The 25,313-nt window shown below is 31.4% G+C and overlaps 1 protein-coding gene across 1 annotated transcript; it reads left to right on the top strand.

The window, feature by feature from the left end:
* Nucleotides 1–176: 176 nt before the first annotated feature.
* On the top strand, nt 177–20,511 carry LOC148606829 (serine/threonine/tyrosine-interacting-like protein 1). Its single transcript, XM_088545369.1, has 9 exons — nt 177–338; nt 7,725–7,786; nt 8,071–8,170; nt 10,639–10,707; nt 12,333–12,400; nt 13,366–13,511; nt 15,501–15,598; nt 19,468–19,580; nt 19,810–20,511. Exons 1-9 carry the CDS (start codon nt 233–235, stop codon nt 19,939–19,941), a joined length of 894 nt encoding a protein of 297 aa, XP_088401495.1. The 5' UTR covers nt 177–232; the 3' UTR covers nt 19,942–20,511.
* The last annotated feature ends 4,802 nt before the right edge of the window (nt 20,512–25,313 follow it).

Below are 25,313 nucleotides of genomic sequence, written 5' to 3'. Positions count from 1 at the left end.
ACCATTCGATAGGAATAATTAAAACATCTTCAATTTTGGTGAAAAAATATTAGACTAACGTATTTAAATTAATATATCTTTGATTGAGTTCAACTTTTGTGTAAAATAAAACAATTAAGAAAGAGATAATGTATCATTTATTTACAAACTATATTTTATTGCGTATAAGCAATGTTGTATATTTATTGAGTGATTGGTCACTCACATGTACATGTAAACTCAGTTGCTGAAGATGAACGAGGGACTTGAATTACTAGATCCTTCAGATCTATACAATTTGCTGCAACAATCAACTGTATATTCTAACTTAAGTGACCCTAATTATCTTCTTCTCATAGGTGAGATTTAAAACAAATGACAAGCATTTACTAAGTGATTATTAGTACATTTTTTTTCAAACAAAGAGATGCAAACTATCGTACGAGTAATCAGTTCTACTGCTGTAGAATATACAGCACTGTAGTCCTTCGCTTCAATGATGAATTTGACACATACATTTCTAGTAAAGCTACAAAAAGGTCTTATTAATATATGGAGTAGGCTTTGCCTATATCAACGAGCACAGTGTCAGTGAGCTTTATAGTTTTACTATACGTGTACATTCTTTGCATGTTGAATATCTGTTTTGGGTTTTTGTCTGTTCACATAACGGTCTTTTTTATGTCTCCTGAACTTTGGGGGGGGCGGTCTGTTCTGATTTCTGAATAGAATTAGGGTTGAGCTTTTTTAACTGCCGGTAGCAGATGTATATTTTTTATTGTTTACTTGTTTGTGTAAAAACATTATAGAAGCTTAAATTTGTCGTGTAGCTTTCCATTTGTTTGTTTCTGACAAGAGTCTAGAGAGTATATAATTTGACTCACATAATTTCTTTGACCTTGTATTATTTTTACGTGTTGTGAAGCAGGCAACCATAGAAGAAATTAGAAATTTCTTTTTGTTCGGGCAGGATGTTGTATGTCTATTTTGGATGGTTGTCTGTTCACATAATTGTATTTTACATTTCTGGAAATTTGGGGATCTGTTCTGATTTCTGGATAGAATTTAGGTTTAGCTTTTTTACCCACCAGTAGCAGACATTTATTTTTTGTTGTTTACTTGTTTGTATAAAAACATTATAGAAGCTTAAATTTGTCGTGTAGCTTTCCATTTGTTTGTTTCTGACAAGAGTCTAGAGAGTATATAATTTGACTCACATAATTTCTTTGACCTTGTATTATTTTTACGTGTTGTGAAGCAGGCAACCATAGAAGAAATTAGAAATTTCTTTTTGTTCGGGCAGGATGTTGTATGTCTATTTTGGATGGTTGTCTGTTCACATAATTGTATTTTACATTTCTGGAAATTTGGGGATCTGTTCTGATTTCTGGAAAGAATTTAGGTTTAGCTTTTTTACCCACCAGTAACAGACATTTATTTTTTGTTGTTAACTTGTTTGTGTAAAAACATTATAGAAGCTTAAATTTGTCATATAGCTTTCCGTTTGTATGTTTGTTTCCTGTATAAATGTTCCTCATCGATAGACTCGAATAATAAAGGACTGACATCAAAACCCCTTACTGCCTTCAGGTACAAAGGGGGTTGCAAGTGCAATGTTTTTATTTATATTTCAGCAGCAATCAAAATTAATATTTTAAGAAAATTTTTCTATTTAAACAATAGGAGAAAGGTTTTTCAATAAATGAGTAAAAAATTTAAAAAATGCCAAAAAAGAACCCAGACCCCTTCTCCTTTGGTTTCCAAATGTTGATGACTTAGTAGCACTTTGCCACATTTTACAATTTTTAACCCTAAAAGGCATCTCTAGCAACATCTTTTTAAGTTTTTTTAGTGGGTCAATTTGTACAGATAACAAATATATAATAGTTCTTGACAGATAGTAGGAATATTTTATACATATCATGTGATGTAAACAAAATTCAGACATTACTGACGGCTGTAAATTTCCAAAAGAAAAATGGCTTTCCTGTCTTAGAAAGTTTTGCTTGGATTTAAATAATACAATCAGAGTTATATTTTTTTTAGTTGGTTTGGTTCTTGACAACATAGCAACAGCAGAGATACATGTACATACACATGTACATCCATGAAGAAGAAGAATAGGGCATGATACATTACAAATTTTAAAATAATAACATCACATTACTTTGAACTTACATTTTAAGGACATAACAAAGATCTACAATGACTGATTTATCACATAGTACAATGTAGTATAAAATTTTGGGATGTCAGGTACAGTGGAGATGAGACGGGGAAAAATATGTGTTCCAACCACAGTGAGCTACTAATTTTCAGTTATAAGAATAACCCAAATGAACATTGCTATTTTAGAGTTGCAAAGGGCTTCACGGATCAAATTGTTTCAACCTTGTGTCTGAAGCAGCAGGAGCAGTTTTTCATGTTTTTCTTGAACTTCTTAAAAACACATCATATGCACTTCTTTTAATAAGTAAAAAAAAATAGAAAAGACTTGAAAACTATCAGAAAAGATTCAGTTATTTTTACTGAAACATAATCATCATACATATTTAGCCTATATATTTTTATTTTTTTGTTTTTTTGTCGTTTGTATATATTGGGGAATCTTAAGTGAAATTAAGAAAGTACATGTAATAACCATGGAGCTCACACCACTTCACAGTGGAGCAGCTGTGATTGTGATTTACTTTATAGGCTTATGAGATGTCAAATACTAAATCGACATTAAAGTAATGATTACTTTCGAAATAGTAGAATGCATACACGTTTCATTTGGATTCTAGTGACCTCATTCGTTAAAAGTTAAGGTAGTAAATCTGAGGTAAAGGAGGTAATCCAAGTTGATATAGTTTTAGTAACTAGAACATGTGAATGATAAGCAAACTTCAAAGTGATACTGATGTTAAAGGGGAATAACTTCTGGAAGAAATATGTCGGCCTCCAGCAACTCTGCTCTAGGAAATTGAAGTATTGATTAAATGTTTCAAATGTGTACATATATCTTGTATTAGGTGGGAAAATGTTTGAAATGACCACTTTTGCAAAGCAAGATTCCCATATATGAAATATTCAAATTGAATTATGAAATATTCTCTGTCACGAGACAGTACAGTTCACCATTAACCTTGCCAGTTTTATCAATCCTTAACCTTTTAGAGTTGAGAAAGATACCTTTTTTTTTATAAATCCTGATGAGATTTCAAGCATTTTCATCTTGTTACTGTAACACATGTGTTCATCATATGACTCTATCCAGCATATAACTATGTTTATCATATATAAATTTGTCCCTTCATGCAGAAAATTATTGATTTCGTGACACTTTTGCAGCATTAGTTACATCATGATGTGCCCAGCAATGCTCTTTCTTCAATATAAATCATCTTAATTTGACATTTGGTAACATTTTTGAATATTTACATGATCTAAGCCATTAATTTAAAAAAAAATTCAATGTTTGTTTGTTTGATGGGGTTTAACGCCCGAGCAGCAATATTTCAGCTGTATTCAGGCGAAAAAAAAATTACCTCAAGATCATTTAAACATTAAAAAAGACTACATGGTGAAATTTTCTGAATCTTTGTTTATAGATATGTATAGTCCGCATAATATTAGTTTGGACAAAGAATGAAGTGTGGATTTTTTGCACATAAGAGGTTTTTATATAGGCAAATTGCTGAAAATGCCCCTTTTTGTCATTTGTAAAAGAAAACCCCAGTAGCTCTTCTACAACATAAATAGAACAAAAAATTCAATTAAATCTAATATATTAATCTTTTTGAAGTGAATTTGACTTAATATTCAGGTGTTTATTCAAATAATTTGTAAAAATGACCCTATAAAACACCAGATAATTGTTTCAGTTTGGCCAACAATTCAGATTTATAAATTAGCAGTTTTTTAGTCCTTATTGTTCAAAATTTGCACTGTGAATTTTCCTGAAAATTTGTCAGTGGATGTACTGCAGTTAGTGTAATATCATGTACAAATTTAAAGAAAATGGAATGATGGGAAAATTTTGCAGGTACCCCATGCAGGTCTAGTGCTTAAGGCCATAGTAATTTACGCCTAATTTTTGGCCATGATTCCCAATGTGTATTCAGTTGATATTATTTGTAAAAAAAAATTGGATAATGTAATACAATGCATATTAATCATTGTCAACAAGTATTTTTTTTCTATGCTAAAATAATAGAGTTAAAAAACTGCCTTGGTTTGCATTAAATCTTGACTTCCAGAAGCGGAGGTAAAATAAGTTACAAATGATACTGATTAAAATTGGGATATTTAAACATTTGGTGTTATGTTCTATTCACAAAGTTCAGTTTAATAATTCAATGTAAAAATAGTCGAATAAAGTACTAAAAAATCAGATTTTTTACAAATTATTTAAATATATTGACCCTGTAACTTTTTAGCTCACCTGGCTGTTTACAATTTTTCAAAAATCTTCTCCTCTGAAACACTACTGAGTGGAATTATATGAAACTGCACAGATGTTCCTTAGGGTATCTTGCACAAAAGTTGTGTTTAGATTTTGATCCATCAAAAAAAAAATGGCCGTCGTTACTAAAAATAGAACATAGGGGTCAGACATTAGTTTTTTTAATATATCTCCAAAACTGTTAGATTTAGCCAAATTCTGACATGGATAAAAGTGTTCAGCATGATGAGATCTATCTGTGGTCAAATTTTCATTTTAATCTGTTAAGGTTTCACTAACTACTTCTAACATTTCCATTACTTTACTTGTTAAACAAGTAATTTTCAATGTTTCACTGTGAATTCCCAGAACAAATTACACCTTAAAGTTGCATACCATTGTGAAGCTTGGAAAATAGAGGCTTTCAAAATCATTATTCTATTGGTGTGATGACTGTAGAAATTCTTCACAAAATTTACTTGAATAAAAAAAATACTGAAAATCCACATTTTTACCTTTTCTGCTAACTTACAGCATGGAGGCAAATTACTTGCACATGTAAACAATATTTATACACTTAAGTAGTAAATTACAAATATGATTTTAAAGTACACATTCTCAGCTTTATTTTGACTACTTTTGATCAGAATACACACAAATAATGCACTTACAATGTATATTTCTAGGTTCAGTGTGTTCTTGGTACAACATAGGGGGTGGCCATTTGACCCGGAAGTGGTTATAATTAGTGAGACCTAAGCCATGTTGAAGTTAATGCCTTTTTCGACGTTTTTTTGCTATTTTTAATGTTATTTCTTTCAAAAATCTTGTCCTTTGACATCACTTTACCAATTAGAACCAAACTTAGTATGAATGATTCTTGATTGATTGATTGTTTGGGTTTAACGTCCGAGCAGCAATATTTCAGCTATATTCAGACGATGAACATGAAATGGATGATAAAATGAACATGAAATAATGATGAAATGAAAAATGGGATGGGAGACAAGGATAATAGGGTCAAAATATTTTGATTGCCACTAGAAAAGGGTGGATTAATTGATTGTTGGGGTTTAACGCCCAAGCAGCAATATTTCAGCTATATTCAGGTGATGAACATGAAATGGATGATAAAATGAACATGAAGTGATAATGATGTAATGAAAAAAGGGATGAGACACAAGGTTATTAGGGTCGACAAATTTTGATTGCCACAAGATAAAACGGAGGGATGGGTAGGGTCGGACAATTTAGCCTCCTGTGGCGGAGCACAATGGTTCCTACTCCTATCGAATACCACAGTAGGTTTCTTTAACTTGCAAGGAACGTAGCACCTTTCCCAACACGGTGCACCACTATGGTTTGCAGTCAGGTTTTCTGTATTATAGCCTGACAACCCCAGCATGTAACATGCCCGGGGTACTCCATTCCACCACCTTGGGCACACAACCCAGTTGCTCTGTGAGCAGAGTGCCTAGCCCCTGGCTAGGTTTCTGAGCACTATTTAGTTGCCTTTTACGACAAGCTTAGCGCTGCTGCAGGCCTATTCTTTTGACACCCAGACCTGCACGGGGCTGAGTGTTTCCTTGGGTATCATGCATAGACTAATGTGGGGATTTTTGATCTGCCAAAAAATGGCTGCCGTTACTAATGATAGAACATAGGGTCAGACAGTAGTTTTTTGCACATTGTATCTCAAAAACTGTTTGGTTTAGCCAATTCTTTCAATTGCTGAAATGATCCTTATTATAAGACCTATAAAAGTCTTCAGTGATCAAAGTTGTCAGACAACTGCTTGTAAGAGTTATTGCCCTTGAAAGATGAAAATTGACTTTTTTTTTAAGTTTCAGCCTGGATATCTGGAAAACTATAATAGATACATGTAGAAAGAAACTTTCAGTTGCTGAAATGATCCTTATGATAAGTCCTACCAAAGTCTTCTTGAGTCAAAATTGTTGGACAACTTCTTTTTAAATTTATTGCCATTGAAAGACAAAATGAAACCAGGTGAGTGATTCAGGTTCCTGGGAGCCTATTGTTTATTTGCACTTTTTACACATATTTTCCACTTTGAAATGTCTGACAAAATTTTCATTAATTTTTTTTTGCAATTATATCAATGTCACATAAAGAGTAGTTTCACAAATAATGTGGCCACAACAAATGCATTATTACTTCATAGTACATTTCTGAACACCAGTATTGTTTGGGAATTATCACTATTTGCTGGGAATTCCAAACGTTTCCCACCTGGTCCTTGCAAATAAGAATATCTTTCAGTTTCTTCCTATTCCCTCTTTACTATTACATGTACATTGTAGGTTAGTTGTGTACTTAGGACTTAGGTTAATCCTGGTTGAACAGTTAAATCAGGCAAGTCTTACTCAGTACATCTGGCCCAATACATGTACCTCTAATGGACTTTTACCTGAGTCAGACAAACAGTAGTACTGGAGAGACACTTGGATGTTGTGCAAGAATATCAGTTTCACTAATTACTCAGTGAAGTGTATCTTCCAAAATCTTTGGAATGATTGACAAAGAGATGGATAAAATCAAATATATACTCAAAAGAATTGTTTAGATGCAAACCAAGTACCAGTGTCAAGGTTTATTTTGGTGTCTGAAGGACATTCAGGCATTACTTCGGGCTTTGGAGATAAGTGGAATAGTGAATCACACTTCATCCCCTGATACATTGTATTTCAAGTGGAGTGTCCTTGGTGTATACCTGTTTATTTATGTGGTCCCTTACATGTTATCCAAATGTTTGCTATGGTCAAAGCAAGGCCAAAAATGTCAGTGCAAAAATGTATTGAACCCTACAGAATTGATAATCAAAGGGCTGTGGCCATCTTTGTTATACATATATATATATATGTAACCTCTCTTTTTAGTTTTACTTCCCTATTGATCCAGTCAGTGTCTGGACAGATCAGTCTCCAGTGAGAGTAGTGTTTTTGGTTTCATATGATGTGGATAATTAGTTAAATGAAGGTTTTAAGTTCATCATGTCATTCATCATTTTTATGTTCCATGTAAAATGAGGCAATAAATTAGGTGTTGGTTGTTTTGGATCAGTTTGACCATATTGCGATATAGACTTGATTGTTTGAAGTGAAATACTATTGTTTTTACACTGTCTTAGCTTGATTCCTTTTTTTACCAAAGGATATTTCAGATGAATGCAAACTGGAGTATTGGTGATGTAAAGATTCACCATAATTAATTTTTGGAGAAATATATACACATGTATATACATGTAGAAATACATGTACATGTATCAAATATATGAATGACTTCATTTTTTTTATTCTAGATGCAAGAAATAAGAATGATTATAATGAAAGCCATGTTGTGACAGCAAAGAAAGCTTCAAAGGTTAGCTATATTTACTTTTTTATGATATGATCTTTAAAATCAATTCAGTAAACTTTTAATTGATAAAAGTATATCAAGGCGACAAGCCAAGAATTTTCTTTATACATTCAGAAAAGTCAGAATTTAGGTCGACCTTGGTGACTTCAAAAAACCAGTTAGATTTAGACCTGTTTAAACCTGTCTATACCTGAAAACCTGTCTTAACTAATTTTACCATCCAAATGGATGCAGTTCTGACAGGTTTCAATGTAGAAGACCAAATTTTAATTCTGCATTTTTTTTAGGATGAGAATGGTGATTTTACTGTCCTATATGATGCTGAATTAGAATGCAAACAGAATGTTGTAGTTTATGACAGTAACACAACTACATTAAGAGAAGAAGGTAGGTGTTTTAAAACCTGTTTTATACAAAGAACAATTAATTCATTCATTTTTGCCAGTTGTGGATATCAACTTTGTAGTTTGTAGGAGCTTTAAAGAAATGTAACTTAAGGTGATACCCCATAATATATGGCACATGGGTTTCTTACCATGAGACAATGCAAAGTTCATTGGGTGTATAGAAATGACTCTATCCCTGTCTGTCCATCTGTCTGCTGATTCATGTCTAGACCATACCTTCTTCGTTCTTCAACATAAGCAAACCATATTTGGCATATTTGGTGTCTTTTTATGTAGACTTTCCATTTTTAATCACCATAAGACAATGTGTAGGCCTGACCAACTTCTAAAAGACTACGACTTTTGAAATCAAGCTAAAATTATTGGATTTTTAATATTGATACTATATATCACAAGATTCTGTTCTTGAATGTTTTTTTCACCATACATGTATCACTAAAGTGTTTAGGCTTCAGTGACTGAAGCCAGCATAAATATGTGGGTTTTGGGGGTATCCTTTTTGAGTTTTTAGTAGAAGTATAATTTTATATTTCATGAATTAAAGTGCTAGCCCTAAACATGTGATTTTCCTTTATTGTTCATGGTGGCCTACACATGATAAGTACATGTGTTTGACAAACATATGTTTTTCAGATGTTTTTTTTTTTTTTTCATATCAATATATATTGCAATTTTTCTGTGTTGATTAACTGACATTACCCTGCTGCCTGATTTTTATACCCCACCTAATGAAGTGGCAAGGTATTATGCGATACCCTCCGAAAAGTCTGTCCGTCCCCTGAAGGTTTCCAGATGAGAACTTGAGAACTGATCAGTGGATTTTTTTTTATTTTGCAAAGTTGTACTGTAACATACAACTTAAGTTCAGTCTTCAGCAAAATTCAAAATTCAGGCTTTGAGATGGAATCAAAAGAACATAATCCAGGGACAAAGACCCGACATGGAAAACAGACATACACAACAAAGAACATAAAGTAACTAAAATCATACATACAAAGTAACAAATGCAAAGGATATCACTCATTGTTCTATCAGGTCATAGTTAAATATTCCTAGATTCTCATCCCACGCAAGCCCAATTTTTCACACCTGCCTCAATTTTTTTTTATTTCAAAATGTGTTTTGAAAAATAATCCCAACCCAATTTTTCACACCCACCCCAAATATGTGAGCTATTGCTATCATTTGGCATCCATCCGTCGTCGTTGTTAACAATTTTTCAAAACTCTTCTCCTCTGAAACTACTCGACCAATTTGAACTAAACTTGATATGAATGTTCCTTGGGGTATCCTGCATAGAAATAATGTGGGGATTTTTGAACCGTCGAAAAACATGGCCGCCTTTACTATAAATAGAGCATAGGGGTCAGACAGTAGTTTTTCGCATATATCTCCAAAACGGTTAGGTTTAGCCCATTCTGAAAAGGGTAAAAGTGTTCAGCATGATGAGATCTATCTATTTTTAGGACTACAAAAGTCTTCAGGCATAAAATTTCTCAGATGCCTTCTTATAAGAGTTATTGCCCTTGACAATGGAAAATGACTGGTCTTTTTTACCGTTTTCAGCCAATGTCTTGAACACTTTGACAGATTTAGACTTTCATTAACTGAAATGATCCTTATGATAAGTCCTATCAAAGTTTTCTTGAGTCAAAATTGTTGGACAACTTCTTGTTTACTTTATTGCCCTTGAAAGGCAAAATTTAACAAGGTGAGCGATTCAGGCTCCTGGGAGCCTCTTGTTTTATTTTCAAAATGAATTTGAAAAAATAATCCCTGACCCAAATTCTCAGAAATATTCCATGTCTTATCTGAAACCAATTTATAAAAATTGTTATTTAGTAACTTCAAGTTTGAATATCATAGTTTTCCGCTGCAATTTCTTTTTAAAATGGTTCCAAATTGAAAAAAATAAAAACTGGTATGGGTTTAGCACATATTCTTTGATAGAGCTGTTTTAATATGTTTGTGCCACAGACCCCCATTTCAGACAGAGCCTTGCTTTTTACTGTACTTAGGGGCAGGGTTTTGTCTGAAATAGTGGCAAAGTTGCACGAGTATCTTGGAATTTTTTTTTATTATGGCCTTAATGTCCTATTTTTATATGACCGCAAAACATTTTTTGATATTATAATGGTACAGTTTTTGGAGGTTTTTGCCTCACCCTTTTTGGTAGTAAGGGGCTAAAAGGGGGAATATGGGTGTCATTATCAGAATTGATAGGAAAACGTATTGTTGATCGAATATTTATGATTCAGATGTCAGTGGAAATAGAGGCAAAAAAGCAATTGTCATACTTTACCACAATTTTTATTCAACAAATTTTGTAGGAGTCTTGGGACATAGGCAATGTCAAATTTCATAAGCAGCAGGGGACTTTTTTATGGCTATATATCTTGTTCAGTTAAGACATTTACTCCTTCAATTTACTTTAATATATCATTTTAGGGCCGGCATTGGATTGTGGAAATGTCATGTGGGAAAATGGTAGCAGAAACAAAGTCAAGATTTTGAAAGGTAGCTTAGCTTAGCATGAATATTTTTCATGAGATACAATTCAAATTCAATTGCAATATTCAACTTTCACTAATTATGAAACCTATGATAAGACATTACCTTAATTGAGTAAATATTTGTGCAATTATTGGGATGTCTGTGTTCTAGGTTTCAATTTTCCTATCACCTGGGGCAAGTACAAATTGGGTGTGGGAAAGCTGATTATTATGCCCCACTTTCCCTTTGGCAAGTAGATATTTTAAATATTTTAAAGGATTTGCTAAGTTTGAAAGCAAACTTCAAGTGTAGGAAAGTAAATCTTCAATTAGAGTTTTCCCATGGAAACCTAAAATATTGAAAAATCCTAGAACACTGGATATGAATTAATTGATTATTAATTTTATTATTTTTCACATGAAAATTATTTCACATTTGTTCCAGTATTTTCATTTAACCTTTTGTTGTGCTGCCCTTCATAACAATTGTTGAAGTTATTACAATATTGCACATTATTTTTTTCAATATACTGCATGCATATAAGAATTATATGACAGAATAATCAGTGTTGAAATCATTTAAAGCATTTATATCTAGCTGTAGTTTCTTCTAATATGCATTGAAAGAATTTGAAGCCTGTCTAAGCTGCACCTTAAATAATCTGAAAACCTTTCTAAACCAGTTTAAAGTCATTTTAAATTAATTTTGAATCTTGCCTAATGCAAGCTGAACACAGGTCTGTCTTAACTATACCAATTTTAAAGTCCTAAAGAGGGTTGGTTTCTACACATTTCACCTTGGTAAGCTGAACACAGGTCTGTCTAAATGAACGACTATGTACATACTTTAAAAGGACATTTAAACATTATAAAAATGAAGTGCAACAAACAACTACATGCATTTAAATGAACATTATTTATAAGAATTGGCATTTAATTTACCAATTACTATAAATTTTCTATATGATGCTTCCTTGTATCATTCTCAACACCACCAGTTTCAGTAAACAAGTTGTTTTTACTGCATAAAAGGATTAATAGGATAATCATTGGAATGAGTGAATAACCGAAATATGGTCACGAGTGCTGAAGAATGCCTAGATTTTATTTACACAAGTTAAATCCTCAAGCGTTCTTGGCACAAGTACAATGTAATTATATTTTGGTTATTTACAATAAGTAATTGAAAATCCTATTTATTATATCAATTTTCTCCATAATTTATTGCTACTTTCAACTTTATTTTTTGGTTTTTTGATTGGCTGATTGATATTAGAGTTTTGGTGGGAGGAAGTCTGAGAGTGAAATTACCAAAGATTTATTGAAATTTTGTACACAGGGAACAATTGATAAATCACTGCTATCTATAAAATAAATGTAGTTCTATTTGCCATGATTATGTATTGCATCTTTAATTTCCATTTTCTTAAATCTGTACCAAGTGATCTTAATTCTGATATAGATACAATAATTAGTCATACTGTATAATTTTGTTATGTGTCTCCATCAATACACGTGTTTGATATAATAGACTGTTCTTTAAAGTAATATTTTCCCTAAAAAGACACCTGAAATGAAGTTTGACTGAGGGCACAAACTGAACAAATAAAACATTTCACTTATCATTATAATTGGTGTATTTCTTTTTAGGAGGATATGAAGAATTTTCAAAACTATATCCATTTTTGAGGACACAGAAAATCATGTTCATGCCAAAGGTTTGTAATTTTTTATATAACCAAAAAATGAGCAATGGTAAATATTCTTATGTCTTAGATATTACACTTGTCTTCCTTGTCATCCACAGACCATTATGGTTATAAGAAATTGTACCATAAAGGAAAGTTGGAGTTGATTTTACGGTATATGGGCAATTAAAAAGTGGCTAAACAATGCTTTGAGATCTCCAGACAATAACTTGACCTGAATTGACCTGTATAAGCATTCGTCAAGGTTCCATACAAAGTGAATTGACCTGTTTAAGCATTCGGCGAGGTTCCATACAACAGAAGAAAGGTTCGTATTGATTTTGTAGGTTCCAAGTGTTGCTGCATTAGAGGTTGAAGGAAAAAAAAACAAGCATTTTAATACCGGCACTTCCTATAATTTGCAGATTTCTAAATGGGGTTTAATTTAAAGTCTTGAGGATACATTTGGTTTTATTTTGGACCTTTTATTTAGTTGGCTCATATCATTGTTCAAAGGGTCCAAAATTGGTTTTGTTAGATTTCATAATAAAAAAAAAACCTCTGGATTTGTGAATATGCTGTCTAAAACGTGTATTAAGATCATTATAGATCAATGTTGAATTGTGTCAGAAACCTATACTGCATCAAATAAATATATTCACTGTCCAATTTAGATATCAATCAAACAGTGCCCATACTTGCTCAAACTGTTCGAGTTCATCCTCTTTAACCAAGCTATCAAGGTCAACCCCACAGAACATTATAATTAAGAAAACCCTCCTGTTGTATGGTTAGCAATCTAAGCAATCTTAAATCATGGAGAATTTCATGTAAGGGTCACTTCATGATAAATATTCTAAGAACATGCAATACATTAGTGTTGATTCTGGAGATTTATATGAGAAAAAAAATTTAACTATGGTCGACTGCAATGTACATGTATAGATAGTTTATTTTGAATGCAAATACCTGAGATATATTTTTCATTTGAGCAGGAAATGGATGAAATAAAACCATATCCCATAGAAATTATACCAGGTCTGTTGTATTGTGGCAACTGGAAACAAGGCAATGCTGAATATATACAGAAAGATCTGAAGATCAAAGGTCATGTCAACTGTTGTGTTGAGACAGAAACTTTGTAGGTATCAAAAGTTTAACTGGAGTGTTCAAAAGTTCTTTTACTGAATGACTCAGATTTTATTGTGCTTGTCAGTTACAGTTATTTGATATACATCATATAATAACTTCAAGAGTTATTCTTTATCTAGACTGTTAAGCTTCACATTCTTACTTTATAGCAAAATCATATAGATCTATAGAAGATTGGATTTAATCAGCTCTCTTACATACATGATATCCTATGTTAAATACACATCCTTATTATAAGACATCATATATTTACTGTGAAAGAATCATTGTTCATTGGGTACCAATTTTCATGATTTTTGTTGGTTTTAGAAACCTAGAAATTTAATTCCCAAAAAGAGAAAAATTTCCTATTCATTTGTATGATAAAGCTGTCATTTCTTTGATTTTAAGAATCTATGAATGATGTTTTAATCGAGCTGGTGTTACAATATGGAACTACTTTCCAGTCCATTTACACAAAGAACAATCGCTCTCTTTCTTTTTAAAAAAGGCTTTAAAACTCATATTTTTAGACTTGCATATTGTGATCTTTGAATGACTGTGATTTAATTCTGTTTGAAGGGCTGTGATTATAATTTTAACTATTTTTGATGGAAACAGATTTGATGTATTTTGTGTATTCTCTTAAAATTAGTTTTATTATCATCATCATTTATTGAAATTTTAAATTAGTTCTCCTGTACTTAATGCTAATATTTAATTTAACTTTATGATATATATTTAATTTGTTTAGCTATTCTTTTAAGTCACATATTTCATTTAAACTTAAAATCAAATCTATATGATATTAACTTAAATTGTCAATTCTTTTTTGCATCTATTAAACCTGTACATAGTAGGTGTCAATATTTTAGTTTTTTACTATTATTTTTTCACTTGATCGTTTTCATTTATTTGATTGTATCATTGTTTTGTCTGCATTGTGATTTAAATTGTATTGGTTACTTAGAGTAATTTGGATTAGATAAGTGCTATATAAATGCTCTGTAATAATAATAATAATAATAATTATAATGTCACTTCCTTAAACTACATAAATTGGTACCACAAATGAAAGTACTTTCACAGTATATGTTTAGTACTGATCCTTAATTGATAAGACATCTTACATGCATTACACTATTTAAATGTTTAATACATATCTATGATTGTGCAAATTTAAGTCAAATTCCAGTTATATATTAACCAGTATTTCTTTTAACTTGAGAATATAGATAATGACTGGACGATTCTTTTCTTCTACATTGTACATCATTAGTGTTCCCTATAGAAAGTTTTGGAAGGATGTGGGTTCCCTTGGCCTTTTCAATGTTTTTTTTTAATGCACCCTGGTCTTTTCTGTCAATTTTTCTCGAAAAGATAGTTTTGTGATGTGTCTTCAAATTTGCCTCGCCCTGTATGGGTCTGGGTGTCAGGTGGTGGAATGGGGTAACCGTGGCATGTTACATACGGGGGTCATCAAAACGGAATACAGAAAATAAAGAATCCTATATGATAGGAGTAGGAACCTTTGCGCTCTGCCAGAGGAGGCTAAATTGCCTGACCCTACCCACCCCTCACTATTTCTAGTGGCAATCAAAATTTGTCAACCCTATTATCCTTGTGTCCCATCCCATTTTTCATTTCATCATTCGTCTGAATATAGCTGAAATATTGCTGCTCGGACGTTAAACCCCAACAAACAAACAAACAAACAAACATCATTTCATCATCATCATTGCATGTTCATTTTATCATCCATTTCATGTTCATTGCCCGAATATAGCTGAAATATTGCTGCTCTGGCATTAAACCCCAAAATCAATCAATCAATCAAATTTGCCTCTAACCTACTAGAGTGCCCTATTTAACCTGGATTATCTGGGACACTATATTAACTCTTTGTTTGAATGCTTTAATATCAATCCTTAAGAATATTACTTAAACATGATGAAACATTGATAGAGCTGACACTCTACATGAATTTTTTTTTTTTAAGTTTTTCAGAACCAGGGCCACACTTACTTCACTGCCAAGTAACTGATGATAATGAAGCAGATCTTTACAGTAAATTCCAAACAGCCTGTCAATTTATAGGTACTTATTACTATTATAGAAATTTCAGGATAATCTGTCACACAATAAATTGACAGAAATTCTGAGTGATAGACAAGGTTTGATTTCCTATAACTGGTACAAACCAACTTTCTCTAATTTTACTTCCAGTTTGTCTGGTTTGATGTCTAAAGTGAACCACTTGATATGAACCAATAATGATACACTAATCTGTGGTTCAACTGGAAGGTATAATGGAAAGCATCCCAGACAGATCACCAGACTATTGTAAACTTTATGTTCAATAATCAATTAAAATAATATTATGGATAAAAAGCTTAACCTTAATTTACTGCAAAAACAAAATCTATTTGAAATTTCTAGTAAGTATTATCTGCCTTGAAAAAAAAAACAAAAGCTTGTGCATACATGTGGACCTTGCACAAAATGTCTGTGTGAAAGATTTAATTACACCTTATACATATAAAGTATAATACAATGAAGAAAACTTTGCTTTGAGACACATGTGATAACCTAATTAATGCAGAGATTTAACTTCTGAGTTAAGACTAATTTTATATTTCTAAATATGTTTGGATGGAAGGTTAAATGTGAGTGACTGATATGTATAAAAGTTTAAAATGCACAATATCGCCATAACAGAAATAAGATACCAAATGCATCACTGAACTTTAGTATATTGCTGTATTTTCACTGCAATTAGGTCAAGGTAATACTTAATATTAAATACCCATTATTTAGGTGTCATTTACAAATTAAATTTTCACAAAAAATTCATGAAATACTTGTATTTAAAAGCAATTTTAAGTTATGATGATAATTTAAGTACGGTACATTTGTAGATGTAATTCAAACTTTAGTCTTTACTATGATATCTTCTTTAAATACATGGAATATGTACTATAACATTGTAATGACTTTATGTAAAATGTTTAAGTATTTAGGTAGCACTCTTTGTTGTTGATTGAGTTATAAGAACTTACAATCATAATATGTCAGATATGAATGAAGATATATATAGGTAGACACTGTTTCATGCATGAAATTTGCATGGTTTAATTCAGTAAAACAGAAAGGTAAAATTTTATAGAAATATTGATTGAAAGTAGTGAAGCATATGTACATTGATAGATGCAATACTTGTGTAGAATGCACATATAAATCTAACCAAAATGATTCAGATCAACAACAGTTATATCCTCTCTAGCAGTTTACTGTTTCTCAAAAATGCATAATTTGTTTGATTTCAAAATTGTGAACAAATGAGCAGAAAAAAGGCATGGTCATTTTATGGTGTTTTTTTACAGTATTATGCCTGCATACTATTCATAGCAATTTTAAGTATCAAGTCATTAATTTTGATAATTTTAATGACAAGATGAACAACAGACCCCAGGCTACTTGTTATTTAAGAAATAAATAACAGAAACTCCATTTTATCATTGTTTACCATGGGCTGGCCATTTATGTTGCATTCTTTTACTCTTTATAAACTGTAGGAGGTAAGATAATTACCTTGATGATGTTTGATTTAAGAGTTAAACCATTGCACAATAAATTAATTGGAGATAAATACTGTAATCTGATTGGTTAAAATATTTTTGTTATATATTTAAATGGATAAAAAAAATATTGACACGCCCCTATTCAGTTAAATTCAGAGCTACTTTTCTCATGTTTAAAAATAAAAATATGTTTTAAAATTAATTTATAAGAATTGGCAATAATAAAAATTTTGTCTATTGAAAAATAACATAAATTTTCCATGTGCATATTGTTTATTGCGCGAAGTGCAACATTCTTAAATGTTCATTTTGGCTTGTAAAAAATTGTTGAAGCAGAAATAAATAATTTTTATTTTTGTATCTCTTGATATCTTGAAACTTAACAATAAAAATGAGTAAAAAGCAAAGATATCCTTTATATGGTAATACCTTGTATATAAAACTTTTATTGTTTGGTCTTATAGTAACAAAGCATAAAGAACTTCATCTTATCATCTTGTTTGCAAAAGAAAAATTGATACAGATAAAAAAAAATGCAGTACCTGTATGCTAATCACTCATATCTGATAACAGACAACAACAAAAAAGCACTTACCTCTTTTATTACCCAAACTATGTTTCTTTATTTCAAAGCATAGCATTTTATCTGTAGTTTTAAGCTTTATCTATACAGAAGTTATTTGCAAACATAAATTAATAAAAGTTTTCAATTACCAGTATTTTTTTGTAATTCATTATGCAATCAAAGTTCAATAAAGACATATTCAAAGTAAGAAAATATGAATATATATTTATATCTGCACCATAAAAACTGATTTGTTCGGTGTGTCTTAGTTTTCCTTTCCTCTTACATCTACCCTGGACAACCTTTTATGCGCAACTTGGTGGGTGTTTCTTGAAAAGCAGGGGACGCTTACACTACCAGTTTTTAGTGGAGTTTAAGTTGCTTATTTACTTTCATTACTTTGTATGTATTATTTTGGTTACTTTGTGTACTTTGCTGTGAGTGTCTGTTTTCCCATGTCATGTTCTTTTGATTTTCGTTAGAGTCTTGGTTTCCTTGATTACTCTTAGTCAGCAGCACTATTTCAGAAAATTTTAACTACACATATTTGTGAATGTTTTTGATAACTTGAGCCATAGTTTTGAGTCATCTGAAATTAGGCCTTAACCTTTTCATTCAAATTGTATCATTCAGAATATTTTTTTACTAAAAACTATTTTCATTTTTGTTGGCCGATTCTTGCTTTGGATAAATGGAATGTATGTGTAGATATTTTTATCATTGCCAGAGGATATGTAGTCATTGCTGAATATTTGTCATGGTTCTGAGTTTTAAGTATGTAATCCATGAATTCACTTTTCATATTTTCTATCATGTAATAGGATATTGATATATGGTCTACTACAGGCCTTTTTGTATGGTATATTATTTTTGTTAAATTACAGACTTTCAGGGAAAATTAGCAAATAATAGCTCTGGATCTGCCCCTTACAGAGTATCCTAATCAATTTCTGATTCGGTTAAAATTTCTTCTTTATTAAATAGCTTCTCTAATAACTGCATATTTAATATCATGTGTCCTTAAAAAATGATGATGTTTTTGTACAAATGAATTAGCAGCTAGCATATCAAAGGTCAAAGACTGATAGATTAACCTCACTGATGTATGTAATTGTATATTGTACAGATTTTGGAAAGGGTTGATACCTGGCAACTGTGTATATCCTTCAATAATTTATTTGGAATATGATAAATTATAGACCAATCTACAATGTCTGAAGGAAAGTTTCTCAGGTTTTCTCAGGCTTGTTATCTTTTTACAATGCATATTAAAAAATAGCCTTGAGAAAAGTTTGTTTAATATGTTGTAAATGATAATAATAAATTTATTTTATTTTAGTGTTATGCATTGTTTAAAACATATACATAAACACACATGCTATTTGCAATACATGTATAGTCAATGCCCAGCCATAAAATTGACTTATGAAACTTATATCAAGGACAAAAAATTTACATGACTTTTTGGATAAAGATTTGTTTGTATTGATATCGGGCTGAGGCAAAGCAAGGCTATTATGTTAAATGCAATCAGCTGCATGTGACTAGTTTATTTCATCTTATTGAACACTCCACTACTAGTACATATTTACAGAAATGCACTATTATATAGACCATTGTCATGGAAAAGTGACTGCAAACCTACATGTTCAAAAAAGCATTTAGTAGTAGTATGTTAACGTTTTCTACATGTGTACCAGAATTCCGGAATTGGAATGGTAAAACTATTATTTATTTTTCTTTCTTTAAAAAATAAAAATTGGCAACAGTCAGTTGTATAGTAGCAAATGTATACAAATTGTTTTTTTTATATTTTGTAGATACCCACATAGAGAAAAATGAGCCAGTGTTGGTGTTTGACAACCTGGGTATCAGTCGCTGTATTACAGTTATTGTAGCTTACTTAATGCATTATTACAAGAAAACATTAGAGGTATGTATGGCCCCAGTTTGCAATGTGGATGCTATATGTTTATAGCACTATTTTTATGCAAATAGTAATATCAAATGATATAAGGGTGATGACTGCAATTTATTTCTTTACTTCAGAAGAGGCTATATGACACCAAATTAAATTTTAACTTGTACATGTATATATAATTAAGAATTAAAATTATAAGTAAATAGGATGTTAAATTTGAGTATTGATTTTCTTTTTACAGGAAGCATATGCTATGTTGTTACGGTGCAGTGGTAATGTTCGTCCTTACAGAGGATTTATTGAACAATTATCGAAGTGGGAACAAGATCTTCATGGGAAGAAAATTACAAATATTGAAGACCCTCACTATTAAAATTTTGTCTTAAATGAACTTAGGTTGTGCTTCTGGAAAAATGCCTCCTGGAAGAACAAATTTTTATATTTATTGTCTGTCCATCCAGCAACATATTCAAAACTGAGAATATAAACTTCGAACTACTCTATTCTTTACTGCTTTTTAGTCTTTTTTTCATTTCAGTTCTTAATATCTAAAGGTTGATCAAATGTGTTATATGTGGAAGTCATGTTATTCAAAGTATACTGTGAAAAGTTTGGATTATTTTGTAGATATATCTCCTTAGTAATCCATGTTTGAAAAAAGCAAGCATAAGGAATGAATTGTGATCTAATAACAGGAAAGAATTTTTATTGTTTAAAACATTTTACTAACTTGAATTAGTCAAATACATGTAATTGAAATATCTCAGAATTTGTAAAATGATTTTGTTTGAGAATGTTCCTTTGACTTACTCCTTATCTCACATCAAACAGTTTAATAGGTTTTAGATGAGGTTTTTAAGTGAAAAAATTAATGTTATACTTCTTTGTAATGTTCTAAAGTTTTAATGTTAATTATATCAGTGCCAATAAAGTTTAATTGTTTTATTTGTCTTTTAATGCTGCTTTTTCAGATTTCTTCCACCCATTTTAAATCTTTGAACTTTACAGTTACCATTATGATTTTTATTACTGTATAGTTATCCCTGATTTTGTCATTTTCCACGTTATATGTTGATCTCACAGAATCAGATTTAATAGCTAAATAAAAAGAAACAAATATTCCCCAGACATTGGTAAAAATCTAAATTTGGGACAAATAAAAAAGGGAAATATTTAATTAAAAGAAGAAATGATCATATGCTTTGGGTAGACAGTCTGAGGGTAATTATCAAGTAAATACTCAGCGAATTGTCAGTCAAATTAAGCATCAATGTATAATGAATGAGGTTGAAAATGGAGCAAATTAATGCGCCCGTGTGATGTGTGTCATGTCAGTTAAAAATAAATACCTTAAAATAAAATTCTATAAAGACATTATTAAATGGCGTTGATTCTCTATAATACAAGGCATAGTCTCTACTATATCCAACAGATGGAATTCCTGGACCTGGAATATGTCTCAAATTTAGCGGGAAATGTTGCGAAGGACTATTTAGGGGACAGATTCGCATATCTGTTATATATAAATGAAATCTACAATTGTAATATTCAACTACACATTGCCTCAGTAAAGTCATTTATGTACAAAAGATTCCACTTAATTGCATACCTGATTATTGCTTATTTCTGTTAATTACATCCCATTTTCAAGACCCAAATCATTTCCTATCTCTTCCATGTTAAAAATTCCTCTTAATTGCATAGGTCTAAACAGATATTCCTGTTTATTGCATATTTTTTTTTCAAAATGTTATAAAAAGTGACACTTTCTAGCCTTAGTGATGTATTTTTAACAATTACTCAATTACAAAATATATAAGTGTCAGTCCCTGTAAGTATCAGGCAGTAGATGAAACATAGTATGAAAAAAACCCATCATTTTGATAGCGTAATTTGATTATTTACACAATCAGAATCAAGGAAAACAGACAAGATTTTCCATATCACCCTGGACAATTGAGATACAATTTCATTGAAACGCATTGAAAATAAACATTTCAAAGGCAGATAATTCTATCAAAAACCTCATTTTTCTTCTAAGATTCTATTGGAAATTTTCTGAGTAAATATAAATAATGCAAAATAATGTTCTTTTCAAGTACAGAAAGCATCTTTGAGTGATATTTTATTGTTAGATCGGTGGGATTTTGACATGCATGCTTCTGATTTTTTTCAATTTTGCCTGATTCTTACAATTAATTACACTTAAAAGGTGTAGTTTGATATTATGTTTTTATAGTAAAATTAGTCGAAAAGCCATATAACTTTATTTCTTTGTTTGTAATTTCATTATGTTGGTGAAAGCAATGCCCTAGAGGTTACAGACCACCAATTCAACCAATGAGCATTTGGAACGTACGCAAAAATAGTCCTACGCAGAAATTACCCCTGTTCCTCATAGTGCTGTGAAAAAAGTTCTCATCTTATTTAAAAAAATTAAACAGTTTCTGAAAGGAAAAACATTTCTGTACATTTTATAGGTGCATTTTGCTTCTTGTGATGTGAAGCCTAATCTCCATAATGATTTTTAAATATACCCCTATCTTGTGAAAACACTGGGATTTCCCATGCTATTTATAGACCCTTCACTTCCGGTGACCAGTACTGCACTGCAAGTCTGCTAACCCCACATGCCATTCTGAGGATTGTGAGCTGACATATGTAGAATCATGCTGATATATAGTCATCTGCAGGTTAAAGTTAAGGTAAAGTCCAGAGAAGCCATTGAATATTGTGAAATTAGCATAGAAGCTTATGGGAAGTGGAATTAGTGGTTTTTAGCCTTAAGATGAAGCCATGGCAAAATGAAAAGTTTCTTGAAATAGCTTTAAACTACTTGAAGATCTTGTTAACTTTGCCATGAGAGGAATACACTACAAAAATCCTTCAAAATATGCATTTTTTTAAGTTATAGGTCCAAATTATGGAAAATTGGTCTTTTTGGCTGATTTTTATGTCCTATCTTGTAAAAAGTGTAGAAAATTTAGTAAAAATATCAAATATCAAACTTTGAGGGCTATATTTACCTAAATATGGTAGTAATAAGCACTTGAAATCAAGTTTTGTGTAGATTTGAGCAAAAATTAGGTTAGAAATGAGGAAAAACTCACTTTCATTACTGCGGTTAAGGCCATATAAGCATTCCCCTATGGCAACATGGAAAATCCATTATTGAGCACTTTTTTTGCTTTAGGTGCCCTTTACTGGTCATGTTTTAATGTGAAAACACTGTATTTACAAATTTAAAGCCAAATATATCACCTTTTGTGAAAATTTAAAGATTTAGGATTTTTGACATGTGATCAAGAAAAAGGGGGAGGCATGTCAGAAATAAATTTTTAAAAATAGACCAATTTCTCAGAAAATGATTACTTTTAAAACTATTTCTTCATTAATATTGTTAAAAAAACAAGTTGTGATTGATATTTTTTATTTGAAAAGTCAGAAAAAGTTCTTTGCAAATATTTAATGCATTTCAGTATGGTAGAATATTGTCACTTTTTTGCTCGCACAACTTGGTTACCCTATATTTAAAAATCAAATATTTAAAAAAGTGCTTGTCACATTTCACTGAAACTTTGCAAATGCATTCAGTATGTGTGTAGGAAGATACCTGTATAGTTATTTATTTTTTCTAAGACAAAAAGTGACCGTTTAGGTTACAGACCACCAATTCAACCAATGAGCATTTGGAACGTACGCAAAAATAGTCCTACGCAGAAATTACCCCTGTTCCTCATAGTGCTGTGAAAAAAGTTCTCATCTTATTTAAAAAAATTAAACAGTTTCTGAAAGGAAAAACATTTCTGTACATTTTATAGGTGCATTTTGCTTCTTGTGATGTGAAGCCTAATCTCCATAATGATTTTTAAATATACCCCTATCTTGTGAAAACACTGGGATTTCCCATGCTATTTATAGACCCTTCACTTCCGGTGACCAGTACTGCACTGCAAGTCTGCTAACCCCACATGCCATTCTGAGGATTGTGAGCTGACATATGTAGAATCATGCTGATATATAGTCATCTGCAGGTTAAAGTTAAGGTAAAGTCCAGAGAAGCCATTGAATATTGTGAAATTAGCATAGAAGCTTATGGGAAGTGGAATTAGTGGTTTTTAGCCTAGAGTTGTCAGGAAGATGTATAGGAGAATAAGACCATTATACCATACCAAATTTAACATTCCTGATAACAGCATATTCCTGTTAATTGCATAATTTTTTCTTACTAATTGTGTATGCAATGAGGACTGGAATCTACTGTATGTAATATTGCCACTGGAGACTATTAGGGTGTTATATAAAACTTGTGGAGTATTTAAACACATATACTTTTCTTATTTATGAAACTACGGCCAGCATAGCTATCCAATTTTTTAAAGGTTTTGCACAGGTCAGGATATTTATTTTCAATTTATATTACTAGCCAAGATCAGAATATTTATTTTCATTTCACTATCCGATGTCAGAAAATTTATTTTCTAGCAGTTTGCAGACTTTTCATTTTTCTGGTATGATGAAGCCAGATTGTGTATTTCCTACATAATCAGAGACATAATATTTATTTTCAAAATCTGCCAACCCCCCTTATGGTCGTCCCCTAAGCTACATTTTCAATTTCTTGACAAAGCGGCCATGGTTTTTCATGGATAAAAATTCTTAATGTCATTGTGTGCAGGATACCCTAAGAAACAATCATACCAACTTTTATTGACTTCTGTACAGCAGTTTCTGAGGAGAAAAATTTTGAAAGTCAAAATATCAAAAATAGTAACAACAAAGAAAAAAAAACGTTAAAAAGGGGCAATAACTCAAACATGGATCAACAGATTTTCACCAAAATTTGATCACAGATGGATCTCAACATGCAGAACACTTTTACCCCAGTCAGAATTTTGTTAAACCTTACGGTTTTGGAGATATATGCAAATACTGCTGTCTGACCCCAATGTTCTATTTTTTTTGCAATGGAATATATGTTTTTCTTCACGGATCAGAAATCCCAACGGTCATTATGTGCCGGATACCTTAGAAACAATCATACCACTTTCATTGAATTCTTTACAGTAGTTTTTTAGAAGATTTTTTTTGAGAAGATGCTTTAAGCAATTACCTAAAAAAAAAACTGCAAAAAAAAACGTCCAAAAAATGGCAATAACCTCAACATGGGTCAACAGACTTTCACCCGACTTTAACCACAGATAGATCTTATCATGATGAACACTTTATCCATGCAAGAATTTTGTTAAACCTAACGGTTTTGGGGATACATGCGAAAAACTGCTGTCTGACCCCAATTGTTCTTTTTTTTAGTAACGGCAGCCGTGTTTTCGATAGATCAATATTCGAAGCATACACTTTTTGCAGGGTACCCTAAGAAACAATCATATTAAGGTTCGTCCAAATTCATTTAGCAGTTTCAGAGGATAAGATGTTTAAGATATGGTTAGCGACGGCAGACGACGACCCAAAGTGATGGCAATAGCTCACTTGACCTATAGCCAGGTGAGCTAAAATAAGTCCAGGAGATAACGGTCATGTTGCTGAATTTGTATTTGAACGGTATATAACCATATAAATAAATTGTAACTGTGATATACAATTTAAAAAGAAATCACAACAGCAAAACAAATAATCAGGAGAAATAATACAACAACCATAACATGCATGTTATCGACGAGTTTACAATGTGGATCGCGAGTTCTACCTTTACACCCTCGTTAATATGGTCGCAATTTTTCCTAT

This window comes from Perna viridis, chromosome 9 (assembly GCF_037379345.1).
Source record: "Perna viridis isolate PV_CMFRI_1.1 ecotype Kerala chromosome 9, ASM3737934v1, whole genome shotgun sequence".
NCBI classification, from domain to species: Eukaryota; Metazoa; Mollusca; class Bivalvia; order Mytilida; family Mytilidae; genus Perna; species Perna viridis.
Note: the sequence above shows the minus strand (reverse complement) of the source record. Positions and strands in the feature narration are given on the sequence as shown.

What these genes read in the sequence shown, in the direction of transcription:
- LOC148606829 (XM_088545369.1), top strand. Translation starts at nt 233, where the DNA reads ATGAACGAGGGACTTGAATTACTAGATCCTTCAGATCTATACAATTTG. An exon ending in CAGCAAAGAAAGCTTCAAAG is followed by an intron (nt 7,787 to 8,070) that starts GTTAGCTATATT and finishes CATTTTTTTTAG; the next exon opens with GATGAGAATGGTGATTTTAC. An exon ending in ATTACAAGAAAACATTAGAG is followed by an intron (nt 19,581 to 19,809) that starts GTATGTATGGCC and finishes TTCTTTTTACAG; the next exon opens with GAAGCATATGCTATGTTGTT.